The sequence below is a fragment of the Perkinsus marinus genome (assembly GCF_000006405.1).
Source record: "Perkinsus marinus ATCC 50983 genomic scaffold scf_1104296944018, whole genome shotgun sequence".
NCBI lineage: Eukaryota > Perkinsozoa > Perkinsida > Perkinsidae > Perkinsus > Perkinsus marinus.
The window spans coordinates 76,728-94,899 of NW_003211602.1; the positions used below are offsets into that span (position 1 = coordinate 76,728).

Genomic DNA, 18,172 nt, shown 5'->3' on the forward strand with positions numbered 1-18,172 from the left:
ACCTGCGACGTGTGTCTGCGTGCAAACACAACTTTGCACGCAGTAGTGGCTTGCTCGGGTACTAATGTGCGCTGATCCGATCTAGATAGTTTAGTACACTAACAGTTTATCCTGATACTCTTATCGTTCGAGTTTTATCTTCTTTGAATATGTCTCTGGGTCGAAACCCGGTTCTACGATGGTATTTTATGGCACTTAAAACTAAAAAATTGGAGAGTCTCATTAAAGAGACTCTTTCGTGAGTGATCAGGCTTAGAATTATAAAGTATTACGGGGTCATCAAGACGTAATTCGACCAAGTGTTGAGTTAAGTGATTCAAACCTATACCAATATCTTTGCTATATTATGCAAAGTGTAGTACATAGCTGGGCTGCATAGCGTGCGCATGCGTGCTGTCTCCAGGGTTGTGAACGAAAAAGTTTTTGTTCGGGTCGCGAAGGAAGGACCATGTTGGTAAGGTGATAACTTAGCGCTGATTAGATGCAACTCTATCGAAGTCAGATAACATCGTTGATCAGATCAACTTGATCTGCCGGACTAAGAGTTCGTCGCTGCAGATTGATTACATCTCAACACGAGCTGCGACCGTTCAACATACATCACCGGTAGCATCATGGACTTTAAATTTGATAAATATATCGATGATGAGTAAAAACTTATAGTGAATACATAGCATGTATGGATAATGATAAAGTTAGTAGTATGGCAGGTGTCGCAGGGATAAATATGGATAGTGAAGGGATAAGTGTATAAGAAATGCGCATAGAACAGCCATGATGATTGTGAACGTAGTCATTAAATGCGGCTGGTTCCCATAATTATATGAATAACAGATATCAGTCACCAAAATTTACGAATACAAAATATAGATAGAAATGCCATGACAGGTTGCTAGTCTGAGGATAAGCTTAGACATACATCCACAATCTACTAACTATCATCTCATTAGTCTCCTCGAGTTCTCGCCCGGGTCGTACATGTAGCTCCTCGACACGTGAAACAATACCATCTCTTGCGGTTTCCCAGTGCCGCTATATGACCCGATTCAACTCCAGAGGCTGCTGCATAGTGCATTGCACAGTCAATATGCCACCACTCATGCGGACAGCTTGTATTACTGCACTTGATCATGACTATGCTGGAGACGTGCCCACGTTTACAACCACAGTACTGCGAATTATCTTCTGCAGGGGGGGTGAGTTGGCCACGTAATATTGGTGTAGTCTTGCTCTTCAGGGACCCTCGGTATATTGGCATCCTCCGGGAGAGCGTCTGCTCGTTCATCCTGTTGAATATCAGGGGAGCTTACAAGATTTTGGGAATCATTGGGAGCTTCTGCCAGCAATTCTTCGTTGACTCTCCTTCGTTTGTTACGAGTAGTCTTTTCTATTCCATATCTAGCCGTGGTGGGTATACTTGGTTCTTGTATCAGTCCACCACCATCACGCTTCTGTCGGGGCGGGTTGAAGAAAGTCGTAACTGTAGCCCAGTCTCTCAAAGCTTGAGGAGTGGAGTCCAGTCCCATGCTGTAGGCAATGCACACTACATGTGGGCAAATAGTATCTGTCGCCCATTGTGCGCAGGTACACCATGGCCCTTGTGGAGGCAGGATATTCAAGTCGGCCGACTGACTATAGCTCACAATTGAGTATGATCTCTTCATCGCGGCTGCTTCATTCAAGGAACTGTATTGGCTGCAGCAGTAGTTTTTAACTGACGTATTGCCAGCATTGTTGATGAAGTCTCGTAAGTCCGCGGGAACGGCCTCCTTGGATCGATCAACGAATAGCCATCGAACCATATGCTCCTTCGTCACGAGGACCTAGTACTATAGAGGAAACCGAAACGTTAGAAACGGCAAAGCGATGCTCTAGCCTCACAGCGGGGGACTTACATCCGTCGCCGCTTTCTCCTTCACCGTTTATCCTCAACCACATTCGTGACGACCTCTGCCTCCCGGCGCCTTCGATCACGTCGTTCGCGCCAATACTCCTGAATTTTGTACGCGGCCGCCTTGCGGATATGCTTCCGATACCTACCATGGGCATCATCGAAAAACAAACGCCAGGACAGAGAGGAAACTCTCACACAAACGGCAGCAAACGGCGGCAGATGAACTTGATGATGACTACGAGGCGGAGAAAATACTGATGGGACCATTTCCAGCAGTTCTGCCGTCGCCGCTGTATAATGAGAAGGCGGCTCAAAGCCTAGAAAAGCACCATCAGGAGCCGACTCTGACGCTGGCAGTACATACCCGGATGTAGCATTGTTGGCAGTATCTCCTTCTTTTGATGATGGAGGTCGCTATCGTGCAGAATGTCAAAGTTGCCCGTAATACTTACGTAATGCCTACTCAAGGGTTTAACTTCTGGGTATTGTTGAGTCGTCAATACGTACAATCGTACCAAACCATGAGACACAACTGATACGATGCAAAAAGAGAGAGGATACTCGAAGATGGGACTCAATTTAACTGTTATTTCATCTGATTCAATCGCGACGTGCAAGAGCAATCATGTGTTTGGTATTCAGCATTGATCATAACTCGCGCTGTCTTCAGAGTGAATGATATATCTCACTAGAGTGCTGTCACGCTTTGACCCGATACTAAGTGACTCACTTGAAGTGAGACACGAGGTGTGACACCTCTGATAGATACTTAGTAAGTGCACAGGGCATGAACATGCACCAAAATGGATATAAGACGCAATACCGTAATCGAACGAGAAATGCTATCCCATAACTATGTTTGCTCGATTGTATATTACTTGTACGAATAATGCAAAAGGGCAAGTTTGCTAATAACACTAACAGAGACGGAGTTTGAGCGAATGAGCAAAACGCTAGTATATATTCTCGCAGGTCGTAAGTTACAAGAGAGCAAATAGCCGAAACATAAAAGTAGCGCAGCGTTATCACATACCGGTAACTGCCAATTTGTATATTTCATGCAGGAACATCACACAATAGCAAACCTTAGAAGGTGCCAGACTGCATAATTACAACGCAAAACATATTAAACAGCAAATGAGCAAAACTTGCCAAAATTACGAAAACGCGCGGGCGAAGCACACTTGGGCAAAAGCGCCAGCGTGTAAAACATTCCGGGGAAATATACAATGCAGCAAAAAAAGAGCAAAAAAGAGCGACTTGCTGGAAAACATCCTTGGATTTGCTACTTTCAACATTTGGTTGCTAAAACCTATACCAGAAATTGCTAGGTTGTAAATGTGGTTGCTACTTTGTAACTGAGAAAGCAGCACATACAAAAGAGCAAGAAAGTGAGACTGTCAGAAATTATAGCATTTGCAAAAATGCTTCCTTAGCAAAAAGTTGCGATTGCCGGATTGTATTACACCGAAACGGATGGGCTGGAGGAAAGCAGCTAGGCTGAGCCTAGTAGGCTCCATCGTCAGTCTCATTCTTCCTCCAGACTCTGGACTAACAGCATCATAGAAGTCTGCTCTTTTCAGAGCCTTCTGGATCTGAAAGAATACCCTTGACTGAGGTTATACTACTGGCACAACCACCTCGATATGGTTGACCCCAGAACTGATATTATCTGAATACCATGGCTGATACAATTACACCACCGGTGATACCACGGCTGAGCCGAGTCGGCTCTCTCTTTACGAGTCTGCTTCTGGGCCCCTTCCCAGATTCTGCTAGCTACAAGTAGTCTATGATGGGTAAGAGAGTGAATAGATGACCTCTGAATAATATACTGAGATCCTTGACAATACGTGTAGGAGTTTGGTGGACTAGGCATACTTGAAAATGGACTCTGTGAATCCGCGGATGAAGGGTCGGAAAAGAGCAAGACCGCGAGTGTAACTTACACTGGCTAGTAATTCAATTACACTTACACTGTGTAAGCCTTGTGTTGTAGCTGGCCTTGATCACGCTCTTGCGGCCAAGGGAATACAACCCCAGCTCGAATGCTAACACCCACATGGTACAGCACTAGCGCGGCTTACCGACCGATCCAGCCGACTCGACAAGCACAGATGAGCTGTGCTTATGCATGTTAATGGAATTTACAGACACATACGATACATACTATGCACTGCATACTATAGAGCAGGTAGCTGATAAGGTGTCCGACAGAAACAGTCAGCTAACTGACAGCCAGTATTGGAGTTCGCCAAAGTTATCGAGAGACTAACGACAATAACGAATGCTTAACCAATACAACTCGTTCACCACATTTTCTTCAACATTACTTCCTCTTAAGTAGCAAATGTAAATCAAAACACCCTCAACCTCATGTCAACCCCTCTAATTGGTAAATGACTCATCGTAACACAATACATAGTAGTGTGGTGGGATCAAGAGAAACAGGACTAACTAGTCATAGACTAATCTGGTCTGCATAACAGAGGACCTCACAGTGTTCATCGACAGCTAACTCGCAGATATACCAAAAAATTTAACGATCAGTAGACTATTTCAGTGGTCTTATTATAAAACAAGGAGATTGCAGAGAACCGAATACTTTTTCGGTTCAACAACAATTTGATAGGGACGGTACCAGATGATAAGAACGAGTAAGCAATCTAGAAAATACAACATATTATTTCCAGTAGGGAATTATCGAATTATCCGTTCACACGGAGAAAAATAGTGATCGTGGTCATTGAAAGGAGCCTCGCAACAGTCGCTACTTGGTGATAGAGAAGAGCGACTAGAGAAGTGAAACTAAACCTGAGAAAAGGCCAGTATGGTACAACGAAGCGCAATCAATGCGTTTCAAATTGTGGTGGTAAGATTTGCACTCAAGCCGTGCTCTGTCCGAGACATATGTTAGCAATGAGGCCGAAAACACTTCCACTAAGGATACCGGAAATAAGGCCGAATGCCATAACATACCCAGAGACCTCCTCTTCGGATGACCCTTGTGCATGAGTAGGACCTTTCATCATTGATAAGGTACAACCACAACCGTTAGTAATGGCGAAACATCCCATTATGAGATGTTTGAACCAATCATAGTAGAATGGAACCAGCATTGGGTACAAGCTCACACAAATGAATAACGGAATGTAGATGAGACGAGCAATAACCCAAATCATCAAACACCATTCAGGCATGTCGAACTTCAAACTCGGCGCGAAACGTCCGATGGTATCCACAACCTGGAAGGTGTAGATAACCTGTGCTACGAAGTCAGTATTGCTAGGGTCCTCGGACTTCCAATAGGACACTTGTGCAGGGAAGACCACGAAAGTGACACCCATGGTACCCCATGCACATAATGCCATAGGCAAGATATCCTTGACGATGTAAACAACCGGACGTCTAGTCTGACGGGTCTTCAAACTCGCCGTCTTACGCTTCTCCTCAATCTTCAACACCTCTCTCATATAAGGGTGCTTGGAGGTGACGCATCGATACATAGGTATAACAAAAACAGTAATGACAGAAGTGACGCAGAAAAAAACCAGGCACTGCCACTCTGGCTGACGACGTACATTACCAGCATCAAAAATGACTTGTAGCAACATATTGATAGGCCAACCAACCAAACCGGCCACACCTTCGCCAGTCATATCCGCGATCATGCAAGATTGTGGACAAAGAGCTGCCAGACCGAAGGAAGAAGACTCCATCAATGCATGGCCAAAACCGAGCAAGAAGACACAGACTAGAGCAAGGCCGAAACCTAAACCTTCATCGGGACACGGATTCCCATCACCAATAGTCATAGCAACAACAGCAAGAAGGATGTTGAAGATAGCCAGAATCGCACAACCCCAATCAAAACGGGGTGCAAAGCTGAACTTGTTACCTACCCAAATTAGTAGAAGCTGAGCCACGTTGACAGCAATAGAGTATATAATAGGGACAGTTGAACTGAAGTGATTATGAAACTTGGAGTCCAGATAAGGCAGATCAGCCAGAACGAAGTTCCAAGGGGCCAATGCCACAAATCCAAGAATAAGGAACTGCGCCAACAGCGACCAGTCGACCTTGGGCTCTGACTTCTTTTCCTCTTCGGTCTTGAAAGACCTAGCTTCTTCCATATCAACTAGACTGTCGTCTTTGCTTGCAGGAGAACGCGAGCTTTCAGTCGAAGACATTGAATTGAGTTATATAAACTGAAAGAAATACCTGTCGGAAGTCTCATAACAAATGTAATGTCCGACCATAAGGCAGAACTATCCGATTCAATAGTCTCTGGAACCGAATTGGTGAACGCCATGACAGACGATCACCTCCCCAAACGCAAATGTATCACCGACAGTAACATAGCACATTTCATAGTGTGGTGGGATCAAGAGAGACACGACTGGGAAGTCATAGACTATTCTGGTCTGAAAGAGAGAAGATCTCACGGTGTTCGTCGATAGCAAACTCGTACATATATCGAAAAAAGCGATCAGTAGACTGAGTCAGTGGTCTTATTATAAAACAAAGAGATTGCAGCTAACCAAATTCTACTTCGGTTCAACAACAATTTAATAGAGAAAGTACTAGATGATAAGAACGAGTGTGCAATCTAGAGTATACAAAGAATATACGACTTTCAACAGGAAAAGGGACGTCCACACAGAAAAATAGTGCTGATGGTGGTCATTGAGAGGCGCCTCGCGTCAGCCACTACTTTTTATAAAAAGAAGAGCAACTAGAGAAGTGAAACATAACCTGAGAAAGTTTTATATAGTACAACGAAGCGCTCTGAGCAATAAAATGCTCGACCTCAATGCTCGTATAGAGGGTTGTGACTACGAACTCTGTCCAAGACATATGTTACCAATAAGGCCGAAGATACTTCCAGTCAAAATACCGGAGATAAGGCCAAACGCCATAACATACCCAGAAACCTCCTCTTCAGCGGCTCCTTTCGCATGATCAGGGCCTTTCATCATCGCTAGAGTACAACCACTACCGTTAGTAATGGCGAAACAACCCATCACGAGATGTTTGAACCAATCATAGTAGAATGGAACCAGCATTGGGTACAAACTTATACATATGAACAATGGAATGTAGATGAGACGAGCAGCAACCCAAATCATCAGACACCATTCAGGCATGTTGAACTTTAAACTCGGCGCGAAACGTCCGATGGTATCCACAACCTGGAAGGTGTAGATAACCTGCGCTACGAAGTCAGTATTGCTAGGATCCTCGGACTTCCAATAGGACACTTGTGCAGGGAAGACCACGAAAGTGACAGTCATAGTACCCCATGCACAAATGGCCATAGGTAGAACATCCTTCAGAATGTAAATAACGGGACGTCTAGTCTGACGGGTCTTCAAACTGGTAGTCTTACGTTTCTCCTCGATCTTCAACACCTCTCTCATATAAGGGTGCTTGGAGGTAAAGCATCGATACATAGGAATAACGAAGACAGTGATGACAGATGTAACACAGAAAAAAACGAGACACTGCCACTCTTCTTGGCGCCTAACACGACCAGCTTCGAAAATGACTTGTAATAACATATTGATAGGCCAACCAACCAAACCGGCCACACCTTCACCAGTCATATCGGCGATCATGCATGACGTTGGACAAAGAGCTGCAAGACCGAAGGAAGAAGACTCCATCAACGCATGACCAAAACCGAGCAAGAAGACACAGACCAGAGCAAGGCCGAAACCTAAACCTTCATCGGGACACGGATTCCCATCACCAATAGTCATAGCAACAACAGCAAGGAGGATGTTGAAGATAGCCAAGATGCCACAACCCCAATCGAAACGGGGTGCAAAGCTGAACTTGTTACCTACCCAGATCAATAGAAGCTGAGCCACGTTGACAGCGACAGAGTAGATAATAGGGACAGTCGAGCTGAAGTGATTATGGAACTTGGAGTCCAGATAAGGTAAATCAGCCAAGACGAAGTTCCAAGGGGCCAATGCCACAAATCCAAGAATAAGGAACTGTATCAATAGTGACAAATCGACCTTAGGCTTTGACTCCTGAACCTTGTCTTCAGTCTCTATAGGCCTAGCTTCTTCTATATCAGAGACACTGTCATCCTTATCAGTGAGAGAGGGCGATCCTTGCGTGGAAGACATTGAACTTGGTTATATAAACTAGCAGCAACCCTTGACAGTGTATACGACGTCGATTCGGACGTCAACAATGCACAGCAACTATAGCAGAGAGTAAAACCTACACACTGACAAGAAGAATTCCATGACGCTAGCGCTTAAGCTGAGAAAACTAAAGCGGAGACAGGATTTGTGTAGCATACTGGCCTCTCCCCATGTGTCATAGTATGTGGGATTAATGAACATATCTACATAACTCTCGCCTCGACATCGCTGCACCAATCTATAACAACGATTTAGAGATCAATCCTGGTTCTAGTTTATTTCGGAATGCGTCAAGTAAACGGATGAACAGAGTCTCTTTAACAGATAGTAGAGCAACATAATCTTACCGTAAACCTCCCCATGCTCCAAGTATCAACTCATTGTTCTGTATAGAATATATACATCACCTATAGTACAGATGATGTTCTGCATTCATGAGGTTCATAGCATAGCAATCTCAGAATGCTCAACATTTAGTAGAATCCGTCAATTTGACTTTAGCATCTCAACATAGCCAACAACAAGCCAATACTAACTCATCTCGCCCGTTTCACGAACATGTCATCGTATTCATAGACTTGGAAATCCCCCATAACTCACTCAACTTCTCATACACATCTACCTTTAGAAATAGATTAGAAATAACCGGGTACATCACAATAAGATGATTTCTTCATAACCACGAGATTAGACACTGTCGTGACTTTTTGTGACTAGTGAAGACAAGGACGACCTTAGACAAAACCTTATTCAGATTGGACACTGAATCGACCAACACTGTGACCATAGCAAACAGTTGGCACAATCGAGATCGAACTAGAGTCGGGAGCAACCGATCCCAGGTAATAGACCTCAACAACGTCGCACAGATTCGGCCTAGCAACATAATGCACAGGGACAAGATATTGACATGGGGCCTGATCACATTGAATAAGATAAATACTTCTCATCTGTATGACACATGAACAGAATAAAATAAGCATGAGATCCATACAGGACTACTGAGTCAAGATACAACTGAAGCGCTGACGATTGATACAGATCAATAAGTCGAGAGACACGACATAACATTAAAATGCCTACTGACCCAAGCCAATATGAGCACAAAGGCCGAACACGCTGCCGCACAAAATACCAAAGATCAAAGCGAAGGCCATGGTATACCCTGCAACCTCTTGCTCGGCCTTATCCTGACTTACACGAGAAGGACCCTTAACCATCGAAATGGTACAGCCCATCCCATTAGTCAAAGCAAAGAGAGCCATGTCCACATGCTTGAACCAATCCCAATAGAAAGGCTTAACAGTAGGATAGAGACTCGTGCAAATGAATAACGGGATGAAGATACTTCTCCCAAGTACGAAGCACGCAAGGAGCAAGTTCGGCATGGAGATACCAAAGCTAGGTAAGAATCGCCCAACAGTATCGACCACTTGGAAAGTATAGATGACCTGCGGCACAAAACCATCATTGTTAGGATCCTGGGATCGCCACAAGACAACTTGAGCAGGGAAAACGACGAAGGTGACGCCCAGACTGCACCAAGCACAGAACGCCATAGGCGCCACATCTTTAACGATCGCCCACACAGGTCGTCTAGTCTGACGATGTGTCAAAGTCTCCTTGGACCTCTTCGCCTCGATCTTCAAGACCTCAGCCATGAAGGGATGTTTCGAAGTCCATACACGGAACATTGGAACAATGAACATGGTAATAGCAGAGGTAACACAGAAGAATACCAGGCATTGCCATTCCTCTCTTCGTGGCACATTACCAGCTTCCATTATAACTTGTAGAAGCATGTTCAGAGGCCAACCAACGAGACCGGCAATGCCCTCGCCAGTCATGACAGCAATCATACACGATTGAGGGCATAATGCAGCTAGACCAAACGAGGAGGATTCCATGACGGCATGACCAAAACCAAGTAGGAAGACACAACATAAACCGAGACCATAACCGAGACCAGCATCATCGACAGGGTTACCATTGCCGATCAACATAGCGACAACAGCCAACAAGATGTTGAAGATTGACAGAATGATGCAACCCCAATCGAAACGCGGTGCGAATGTAAACTTGTTTCCGACCCAAATTAGGAGCATCTGTGCAAAGTTGACGGCGATCGAGTAAAAGATAGGAGTGGTAGCGGCGAAGTGATGACCAAACTTCCTGTCGAGATAATCGATATCAGCAAGCACAAAGTTCCATGGGGCTAACGCTACAAACCCCAGTATCACGAACTGAATGAGCAAAGATATGTCCACCTTAGCCTGGACTTTTGTCTTTTCCTTGCCGTTTTCGACATCACCTACTTCGGAAGATAAAACATCACCGGATGGGGATGCTTTGAAAGGCATAGCGATATCTATGGATCAAAAATGAAACACCAAAGAACACTTGTGTTTATATATCCAGTATAATTCACTATACAATCCGTAATAGTACAATGACTGATGAACGAGGAGAGGATGAAAAACAACCACTCCAAGGGGTATTAGTCGCCAGAGTCTCACTATGAATCATAGTGTACATGACATGCCGGCACATAATACGGAATTACTTCGTATTACAAAATTTAATGAAACAGGATTTGCAAGCTGTAAAACCTGTTTAATTAAATTTCGTATTCGAACATCATATTCGTCTGAGGCGTTCACACCACCATATATGAGGCAGTAATGATAGTGACCTAAGAATTCAAGGAGGTCCGAGTAGAACCAATCTCTCTGTGAGGAGGTTGAGGACGTGATACTGCCGAGAATTCTCTATACTGTGCTATTGGCTCACTACTCCGGCAATAACCATCCCCCCGGGCTGAAAGTTGCATCTATCCCGTCACCTAGTCTAGGTGAAGGGATAAACCTGTGTGCCCTAGGTGACCTAGGCCACTAGAAGAAACCTGTCAGTTACCAAGAACATTTTCTCAGAATGGTCGGAACCTGCGAGTGACCAAGCTCGGTCGCCAAATCGAATCACTTCTGCTAGAGTTGACCCCAGCTTCTTGCGATGCTGACCATTTTGGCGATTTCAATGCGCGTAGTCGCTGTTGTAATGTGGGAGAATTACCGTTAGCCACATGGGAAACACAATGCACCAGGAGTTAGTCCAAACGAGAATTATCATTCAAGAGTAATGAGCTCCAGTCAGCGAGCCACATCTATGAAACGGTCAGCCGTTACAAGCGAGCGACGTTACAGATACCCTTGCGCCGCCAGGCTGGCGGGCGAGACTCACTACTGCATGCATGCCACAGCCACATCTCCCTTTAGTGGGTGTCGGGCGTCAGAAATGACAGGTACAAGAAACTGGAGCTGAGTAATGCATAATGGCTTCATAATCATAATAGCTTCATAATCATAATATCTTCATTCATCATAACATACTGCAGCGGAGAAGAATCTTGCTAATTCAGATATGGATCCTCAAGTTATTGAAATCTTGACGCCAACGTCGGGTGATCCGAGCCTTGTTACTCATCTTAACCTAGCATAATACCAGAGAGACAGGTACACGACACCTTCGGCCACTTACGACCACTTCTCCGAGCGGTTGACGAGATAAAGGTCAACGTCCACCACACCGCCGAGAATCACGGCGGATACCCGAGCAATCTAGAACACCCAATCGTTACCAGGACTCCGGTAGGCGTTCAAGTTCAACCACCTCTTGAGCCACAGCTGAAGGCGTTGAAGCAGGTAGCACAAAATCATAGTCCTGATATCGGACCAGTTGGTCGCCCGCACACTTAATCCGGTTCTCCAACGTGACCAACGCCGATTGACGTCCACTGACACTAGTGATAGAGTAGGGGCCTTCCACAGTCGGATGGAACGTACTCAACAGTCCGTAAGTGGCGGCATGCTTGAGGTAGAGTACTCGATCCCCTACTCGGAAGGTAGATGCTTGACGGTGGTGATTCATACCGAGTCGGTGGTAGACGTTGTTCTCCCGGATCGGGAGTCCCGATAGATGGTCAGGGTACTGTCGATGTTGGTCTTTAAATCCAGTAGGAATCCACTGTGATCGTCCTTACAGAGCTTCTGGAAACCCTCTTCGTGGCGGAGACCGTTCACATTGCCCCAATCGTCATGGGAGATCTGACCAAATACCAACTGATAGGGGCTGATCTTGTCACGGAAGATTGGTGACCGGTTGTGCACTCGGGCTGCGACGGACAACGCCTCGGGCCGCGAGGCTGACCCAGACTGAGCAATAGCCTGCCGGGCATACCGCTTAATCTCCTGACGAGCACGCTTGCATTTGCCCTCCATTAACGGAGGAACAGGATCTCTCAAACAAATATTAGCAGGACATGATATCATCACGAACATCCCCATGGTCGATGGATTATCCATCGGATATCCATCATGGATATGCTCTGACTATCAATTCATAGTTCATTACAAGTGATGTTGTGCATCCGTGACGTTTATAGCCTTCAAATTCCAGAATTTTCGATATTTCACAATCTTGGACAAATTGAATTGAACCGCTCAATTTAAGCGCCTTAACTTAAGCTGTTATAATTCCATCATACACGCTTTACAAACACACCGTCACGTTCATCGACTCAGAGATCCCCGAAACTAACAACTCAACCACTCATACACATCTACCTTTAGAAATGTAGGTAAATTGGTGTACTAGTGAAGACAAGGGCGACCTCAGACGAAACCTTCTTAAAATTATTCAACTCCAGGGACCATAATCGGCAGTGTTGGACACCAAATCGGCTAACACTTTGTGCATAGCACACAGTTGGTGCAGCCGATATCAGACTAGAGTCGGGAACAACAGATCCTAGGTAACTGACCTCACATCGCACAGATACTCCCTCGCCACATAATACACAGGCACAAGATATTGACTAGCAGCCTGATCACATTCAATAACATAAATACTTCTCATTTGTATGGCACATGAATAGAATAAAATCAACATGATATTCATACAGCACTTCCCAGTTGAGACACAACTGAAGCGCTGATGACTGTTACAAATGAATCAAGTGCAGAGACACACCATAACATCTCTCGAGGATGCGCAAGGCATTAAAGATGAACATGGACTTCCAAGTTCATAACAATGTCACATGGTTATACATCAAAACAGTCAGTCATTTGACTATAACAGATGAAAGTTCTGATAAGACATAACCAACTGTTAAGTTCGGTTATTTATAGAATATTAATAGGATAAATCACGTTACATACAGTGGTTTGTAGATGAATAGTAACAATAACTATTGACCCAAGCCAATATTAGCACAAAGGCCAAACACGCTGCCGCACAAAATACCAAAGATCAAAGCGAAGGCCATGGTATACCCTGCAACCTCTTGCTCGGCCTTATCCTGACTTACACGAGAAGGACCCTTAACCATCGAAATGGTACAGCCCATCCCATTAGTCAAAGCAAAGAGAGCCATGTCCACATGCTTGAACCAATCCCAATAGAAAGGCTTAACAGTAGGATAGAGACTCGTGCAAATGAATAACGGGATGAAGATACTTCTCCCAAGTACGAAGCACGCAAGGAGCAAGTTCGGCATGGAGATACCAAAGCTAGGTAAGAATCGCCCAACAGTATCGACCACTTGGAAAGTATAGATGACCTGCGGCACAAAACCATCATTGTTAGGATTCTGAGATTGCCACAAGACAACTTGAGCAGGGAAAACGACGAAGGTGACACCCAGACTGCACCAAGCACAGAACGCCATAGGCGCCACATCTTTAACGATCGCCCACACAGGTCGTCTAGTCTGACGATGTGTCAAAGTCTCCTTGGACCTCTTCGCCTCGATCTTCAAGACCTCAGCCATGAAGGGATGTTTCGAAGTCCATACACGGAACATTGGAACAATGAACATGGTAATAGCAGAGGTAACACAGAAGAATACCAGGCATTGCCATTCCTCTCTTCGTGGCACATTACCAGCTTCCATTATAACTTGTAGAAGCATGTTTAGAGGCCAACCAACGAGACCGGCAATGCCCTCGCCAGTCATGACAGCAATCATACACGATTGAGGGCATAATGCAGCTAGACCAAACGAGGAGGATTCCATGACGGCATGACCAAAACCAAGTAGGAAGACACAACATAAACCGAGACCATAACCGAGACCAGCATCATCCACAGGGTTACCATTGCCGATCAACATAGCGACAACAGCCAACAAGATGTTGAAGATTAACAGAATGATGCAACCCCAATCAAAACGCGGTGCGAATGTAAACTTGTTTCCGACCCAAATTAGGAGCATTTGTGCAAAGTTGACGGCGATCGAGTAAAAGATAGGAGTGGTAGAGGCGAAGTGATGACCAAACTTCCTGTCGAGATAATCGATATCAGCAAGCACAAAGTTCCATGGGGCTAACGCTACAAACCCCAGTATAGCGAACTGGATGAGCAAAGATATGTCCACCTTAGCCTGGATCTTTGTCTTCTCCTCACCGTTTTCGATATCACCTATTCCGTAACATGGAACATTATCGGATGGGGACGATTTCAGAGACATAGTGATGTCTGTGGATGAAAAATAAAACACTAAACGATAGTGGTAATCATATTCCCATTGCTTCAAAATGTCAACAAATCCAACATTTAATCAATACTCCATCCTAATACTATACGAGTAGATGACTCACCTTCTCAACGGCCCAGTTCAGCTAGCGAGCTAGCTTACGCTAGCACGCATGCCCAAGGCATGGGCTCCATTAGATCACTTGATGATGACCGTATTCCTTTCATTTGGGGCAGATGGATTCCGCAATAGTCCAGCGACTGATGAACGAAAAACAGGATAAGAAACAACCACTCCAAGAGGTATAAATGGCCAAAGCCTCACTATGATGGGTGCACAAAGATTGTCCCTCGTCATTCTCGCGGTACACAACGATCAACTCTGGCTCCAGTGATCCTCCTGTTCATCTCAACACATCGATGAAACTGTTGATGGAATCAGTCGACTAGGTGGTGTAGAGAGGGCTAAAGATTTGAAAGTTTCCACCTGATGTTTCAGTCGCGTAGGAGGTGCCCGATTAACTGGGGCCGTGCCGGCGAATCGCCCCACCCTCCATAGTGTGCAGTCCACACGGGTCTATCCCGTCACCTAGGCCTCTAGACGAAACCTGTTAGTTACAAAGAACATTCTCTCAGAATGGTCGGAGCCTGCGAATGACCAAGCTCAGTCGCCAAATCGAATCACTTCTGCTAGAGTTGACCCTAGTCTCTTGCGCGGATAACCATCTTCAATGCGCGGGGTCGTCGTTGAACATTTTTGTGGCGCGTGACGTATTTTCGTGGCGAAAACGCACAACGATGAATCTGCGTGTGACCTTACATTCTCGACGAGAAGACAGCGGATTCACGCAAGCCCACATGGATAACATACTGCCTTCTAATAGTGGCGGGGAGCCGTCTGGTGGTAAGACAGATGTCAGAAGGTCGTTGTCGAGCGGAAACGACAGTATGGATGCATTATCAGCGAGGGTTTCCTCTGACTCGTCGCTCAGCTATCTGGAGTCTGAGCCGAAATCAGCGAGGGACGATACGTCAAGTGCTTCGACCAATGCAAAGGTGGACTGGCTTTTGCTCGTACAGATGGCCGCCTTCGGATTCATCGCACTTCTCCCATTCAACTTGATACTCACCGAGTTGGACTTCCTCAGCGTCAGCTTTCAGCATCACTATGCTGCTGCCCTATCCTTCCTCTATGCGATTGCAGTTAACATCGTTCAAATCCTCCTCATTTGGTATGGGAATCGGTTCCCATTCAAGCCTAGGATCATCCTCGGATGTGTCTTGATGGCCGCGGGTACTATGCTTACGGCTGTTGTAGCGATAGCAGTGGGCAACTCCACGGTGGCTTTCTCCTTGGCTCTCATCTGTATGTTCGCCTTGGGCGTAGGGTACGCTGTATTCGAGCCTACCGCTCTGGGTATTGCTGCTTTGTGCCCCCCATCATGTACTCTCAGTATTATGGTTGGGGAAGGCATCGCTGGGTTGCTCCCTTGGCCTATGTACGAACTTTTCAACCTCATTTTGCGGTCGGCTGGGATATCAGCAGTTCCCGAATGGAGATGTCTCATACTTTTTACCATCGGATCAGTACTCGCATTGGCGATGATACCAGTATACGCACTAGGCACTGCAAGACATCCCTACGTTGTCAAAGTGTTGGAAATCGAGCAGAATAGGAGAGTTTCAGGTCTTCACGTACGGCAGACAAGGAGACCAGTTCTGGCGATCCTGCGGGATGTTGCTCCTATGGGTGTATGTGTGTGGTTGGCAATGGCTATAACGTTCATAATATTCCCGGCGCAAAGCGTCCTTTGGCAACCACAGAGCCCTTCGAATGTGAACTTTGTAGCTCAGGTCACTTTTACATTTCAAGTGCTGGATACCGTCGGAAGGGCGGCACCAAGTTTTCTCCCAACTTTAGACGGGTGGAAACTTTTCTTCTTTACAATCGCTAGGGCCTGTTTCATCCCGTTGTTTGTCTGTACTGCCAAGTACCCCAACGCTACTCCCTTCACTTGGGATTGGTTCAAACACTTAGAAATGGCCTTACTGGCACTTACAAATGGTATGGGGGTAACCTGGTCGATGGTAGCTGGTCCTCAGAAGGTTGCGTCTGATGAAGCGGAGCAAGAGGTTGCCGGCTATTTCATGCCCTTCGCTCTAGTAGACGGTATCCTATGGGGTAGTGTCCTCGCACTTCTATTAAATGTTGCCCTTGGACAGTGATTTACGACTGAGAGTTTGATGTTGGATTTCTTAGGAGGACACCTGCATTGGCATTCGGAGGATCCTCACGACTGGGGCCTCGTACGATTTTCTATTCAATCTCACTGATTGATACAACTTTCTGTTGCATATCTTGATGGTTGCTTTAATCAAAGCTCAATCTATGATCAGGAAACTCGGATAGAGACCACAATGTTCCATTGGAGACAAAAACACGTGTTAGTAACCTCTTCACGAAAGCCATCGACCGAGGTGGAAGATAGCTTCTCTTCGAGATGTCAGAGGAGCCTTGCGAGGCCTATTCAATTCAACTTCTTATTCGGACTCCATATTCGACCGAGGCGTCCACAACACGATGTTTGAAGCGATAATGATAATGACGTGATAAACCAGGGAGGTCCAAGTCGACTACCAAGAATCGCACTTTGTAGAGGTTTAGAACGTATTACTAACAAAAATTCTCTACATTCTGCCAGTAGCTCACTATACGGGCAATAACCACCGTCCCAGGCTAATTATTTCATTTCTCATCACTTATTGGCCTCAATTGCTACTACTGTAGCAGAACATCTAATCCATTAACAGTTCCACAAGGATGGCGGCTTGCTCCTTATCATCCACGAACCCAACCAACTACTCCCGATCATTATTGGTCCAATGAGACTCGTCGCAGGCGACCTAAGGCTTAGTGATGAAACCACAGAGCTTGAGTGGCCGCTGTTAACAGCAGAGTCGAGAACCAGTCCCTTCTTAAGATTATATACACTCTACCCCATAGGAGTGATGAGGATGGAATGATTGTGTTCCGAGATAGTCAATACGGAACACTACAAGTTGCTGCTCCTGATTATATCCAAGGACTGAATATTACAACTAAACCAAATATGTGAGCTATGTAGAATACCCAAGAAACAGCACCTTCAAAGTTTAGTTGGAGACCTTCATAAGTAGTGATAGAGGATGTTAATACCAAACGATAACTAACATTGAGTAGCTCTATATGCCGAGTAGTTACTCAATATCAGCAAGGGATGTTCCTAAAGCGACGACGAGACACATCGACTTGACTAATGCTCTCAGTAGTTACTACCCTTGATGACTTGCTTATCCTCCTTGCCATTGGTAGTAGGCATGTTACCACCCTCACGTTCGGCAAAGCGGACCTTGAGCTCATCACAGTTGATGCCAGTCATAGGCTTACCGAGGTCCTCGGACACCTCAGCGACGATCTATACAACAACAACAATTCCAAGGACTATACGTTATGCAGGAGTAGTAGAGTATTCACCTTAGGGTCCTTGAAATGAGTAACGGCCTGGACGATAGCACGAGCACGCTTCTCCGGGTTGTCTGACTTGAA

The 18,172-nt window shown here is 45.5% G+C and overlaps 7 protein-coding genes across 7 annotated transcripts in view; 1 reads left to right on the forward strand and 6 right to left on the reverse strand.

Moving 5' to 3' along the window:
* Nucleotides 1–4,779: 4,779 nt before the first annotated feature.
* Pmar_PMAR002481 (equilibrative nucleoside transporter, putative) lies at nt 4,780–6,084 on the reverse strand (the record flags this gene model as incomplete). Its single annotated transcript, XM_002780832.1, has 1 exon — nt 4,780–6,084. One exon carries the CDS (start codon nt 6,082–6,084, stop codon nt 4,780–4,782), a length of 1,305 nt encoding a protein of 434 aa, XP_002780878.1.
* Nucleotides 6,085–6,729: 645 nt separating this feature from the next.
* On the reverse strand, nt 6,730–8,034 carry Pmar_PMAR002482 (equilibrative nucleoside transporter, putative; the record flags this gene model as incomplete). Its single annotated transcript, XM_002780833.1, has 1 exon — nt 6,730–8,034. One exon carries the CDS (start codon nt 8,032–8,034, stop codon nt 6,730–6,732), a length of 1,305 nt encoding a protein of 434 aa, XP_002780879.1.
* A 664-nt stretch (nt 8,035–8,698) lies between these two features.
* On the reverse strand, nt 8,699–11,115 carry Pmar_PMAR002483 (equilibrative nucleoside transporter, putative). The gene has a single exon (XM_002780834.1). It carries the CDS (start codon nt 10,413–10,415, stop codon nt 9,135–9,137), a length of 1,281 nt encoding a protein of 426 aa, XP_002780880.1. The 5' UTR covers nt 10,416–11,115; the 3' UTR covers nt 8,699–9,134.
* A 351-nt stretch (nt 11,116–11,466) lies between these two features.
* Nucleotides 11,467–12,329, reverse strand: Pmar_PMAR002484 (hypothetical protein; the record flags this gene model as incomplete). Its single annotated transcript, XM_002780835.1, has 2 exons — nt 11,467–11,541; nt 11,982–12,329. 2 exons carry the CDS (start codon nt 12,327–12,329, stop codon nt 11,467–11,469), a joined length of 423 nt encoding a protein of 140 aa, XP_002780881.1.
* A 426-nt stretch (nt 12,330–12,755) lies between these two features.
* Nucleotides 12,756–14,581, reverse strand: Pmar_PMAR002485 (equilibrative nucleoside transporter, putative; the record flags this gene model as incomplete). The annotated part of the gene is made up of 1 exon (XM_002780836.1): nt 12,756–14,581. The coding sequence occupies one exon, from the start codon at nt 14,579–14,581 to the stop codon at nt 13,301–13,303; it is 1,281 nt and encodes a 426-aa protein (XP_002780882.1). The 3' UTR covers nt 12,756–13,300.
* Nucleotides 14,582–15,666: 1,085 nt separating this feature from the next.
* Pmar_PMAR002486 (Equilibrative nucleoside transporter, putative) lies at nt 15,667–16,909 on the forward strand (the record flags this gene model as incomplete). Its single annotated transcript, XM_002780837.1, has 1 exon — nt 15,667–16,909. One exon carries the CDS (start codon nt 15,667–15,669, stop codon nt 16,810–16,812), a length of 1,146 nt encoding a protein of 381 aa, XP_002780883.1. The 3' UTR covers nt 16,813–16,909.
* A 979-nt stretch (nt 16,910–17,888) lies between these two features.
* The window catches only part of Pmar_PMAR002487 (RNA helicase, putative), a gene marked incomplete at both ends in the record, with an annotated part of 2,386 nt that continues 2,102 nt past the window's right edge, over nt 17,889–18,172 (reverse strand). The window contains 2 exons of the mRNA XM_002780838.1: nt 17,889–18,041; nt 18,101–18,172. The exon at nt 18,101–18,172 is cut by the window's right edge and continues 4 nt beyond it. Coding sequence (XP_002780884.1) covers nt 17,889–18,041; nt 18,101–18,172 — 225 coding nt within the window. The remainder of the gene's footprint in view (nt 18,042–18,100) is intronic.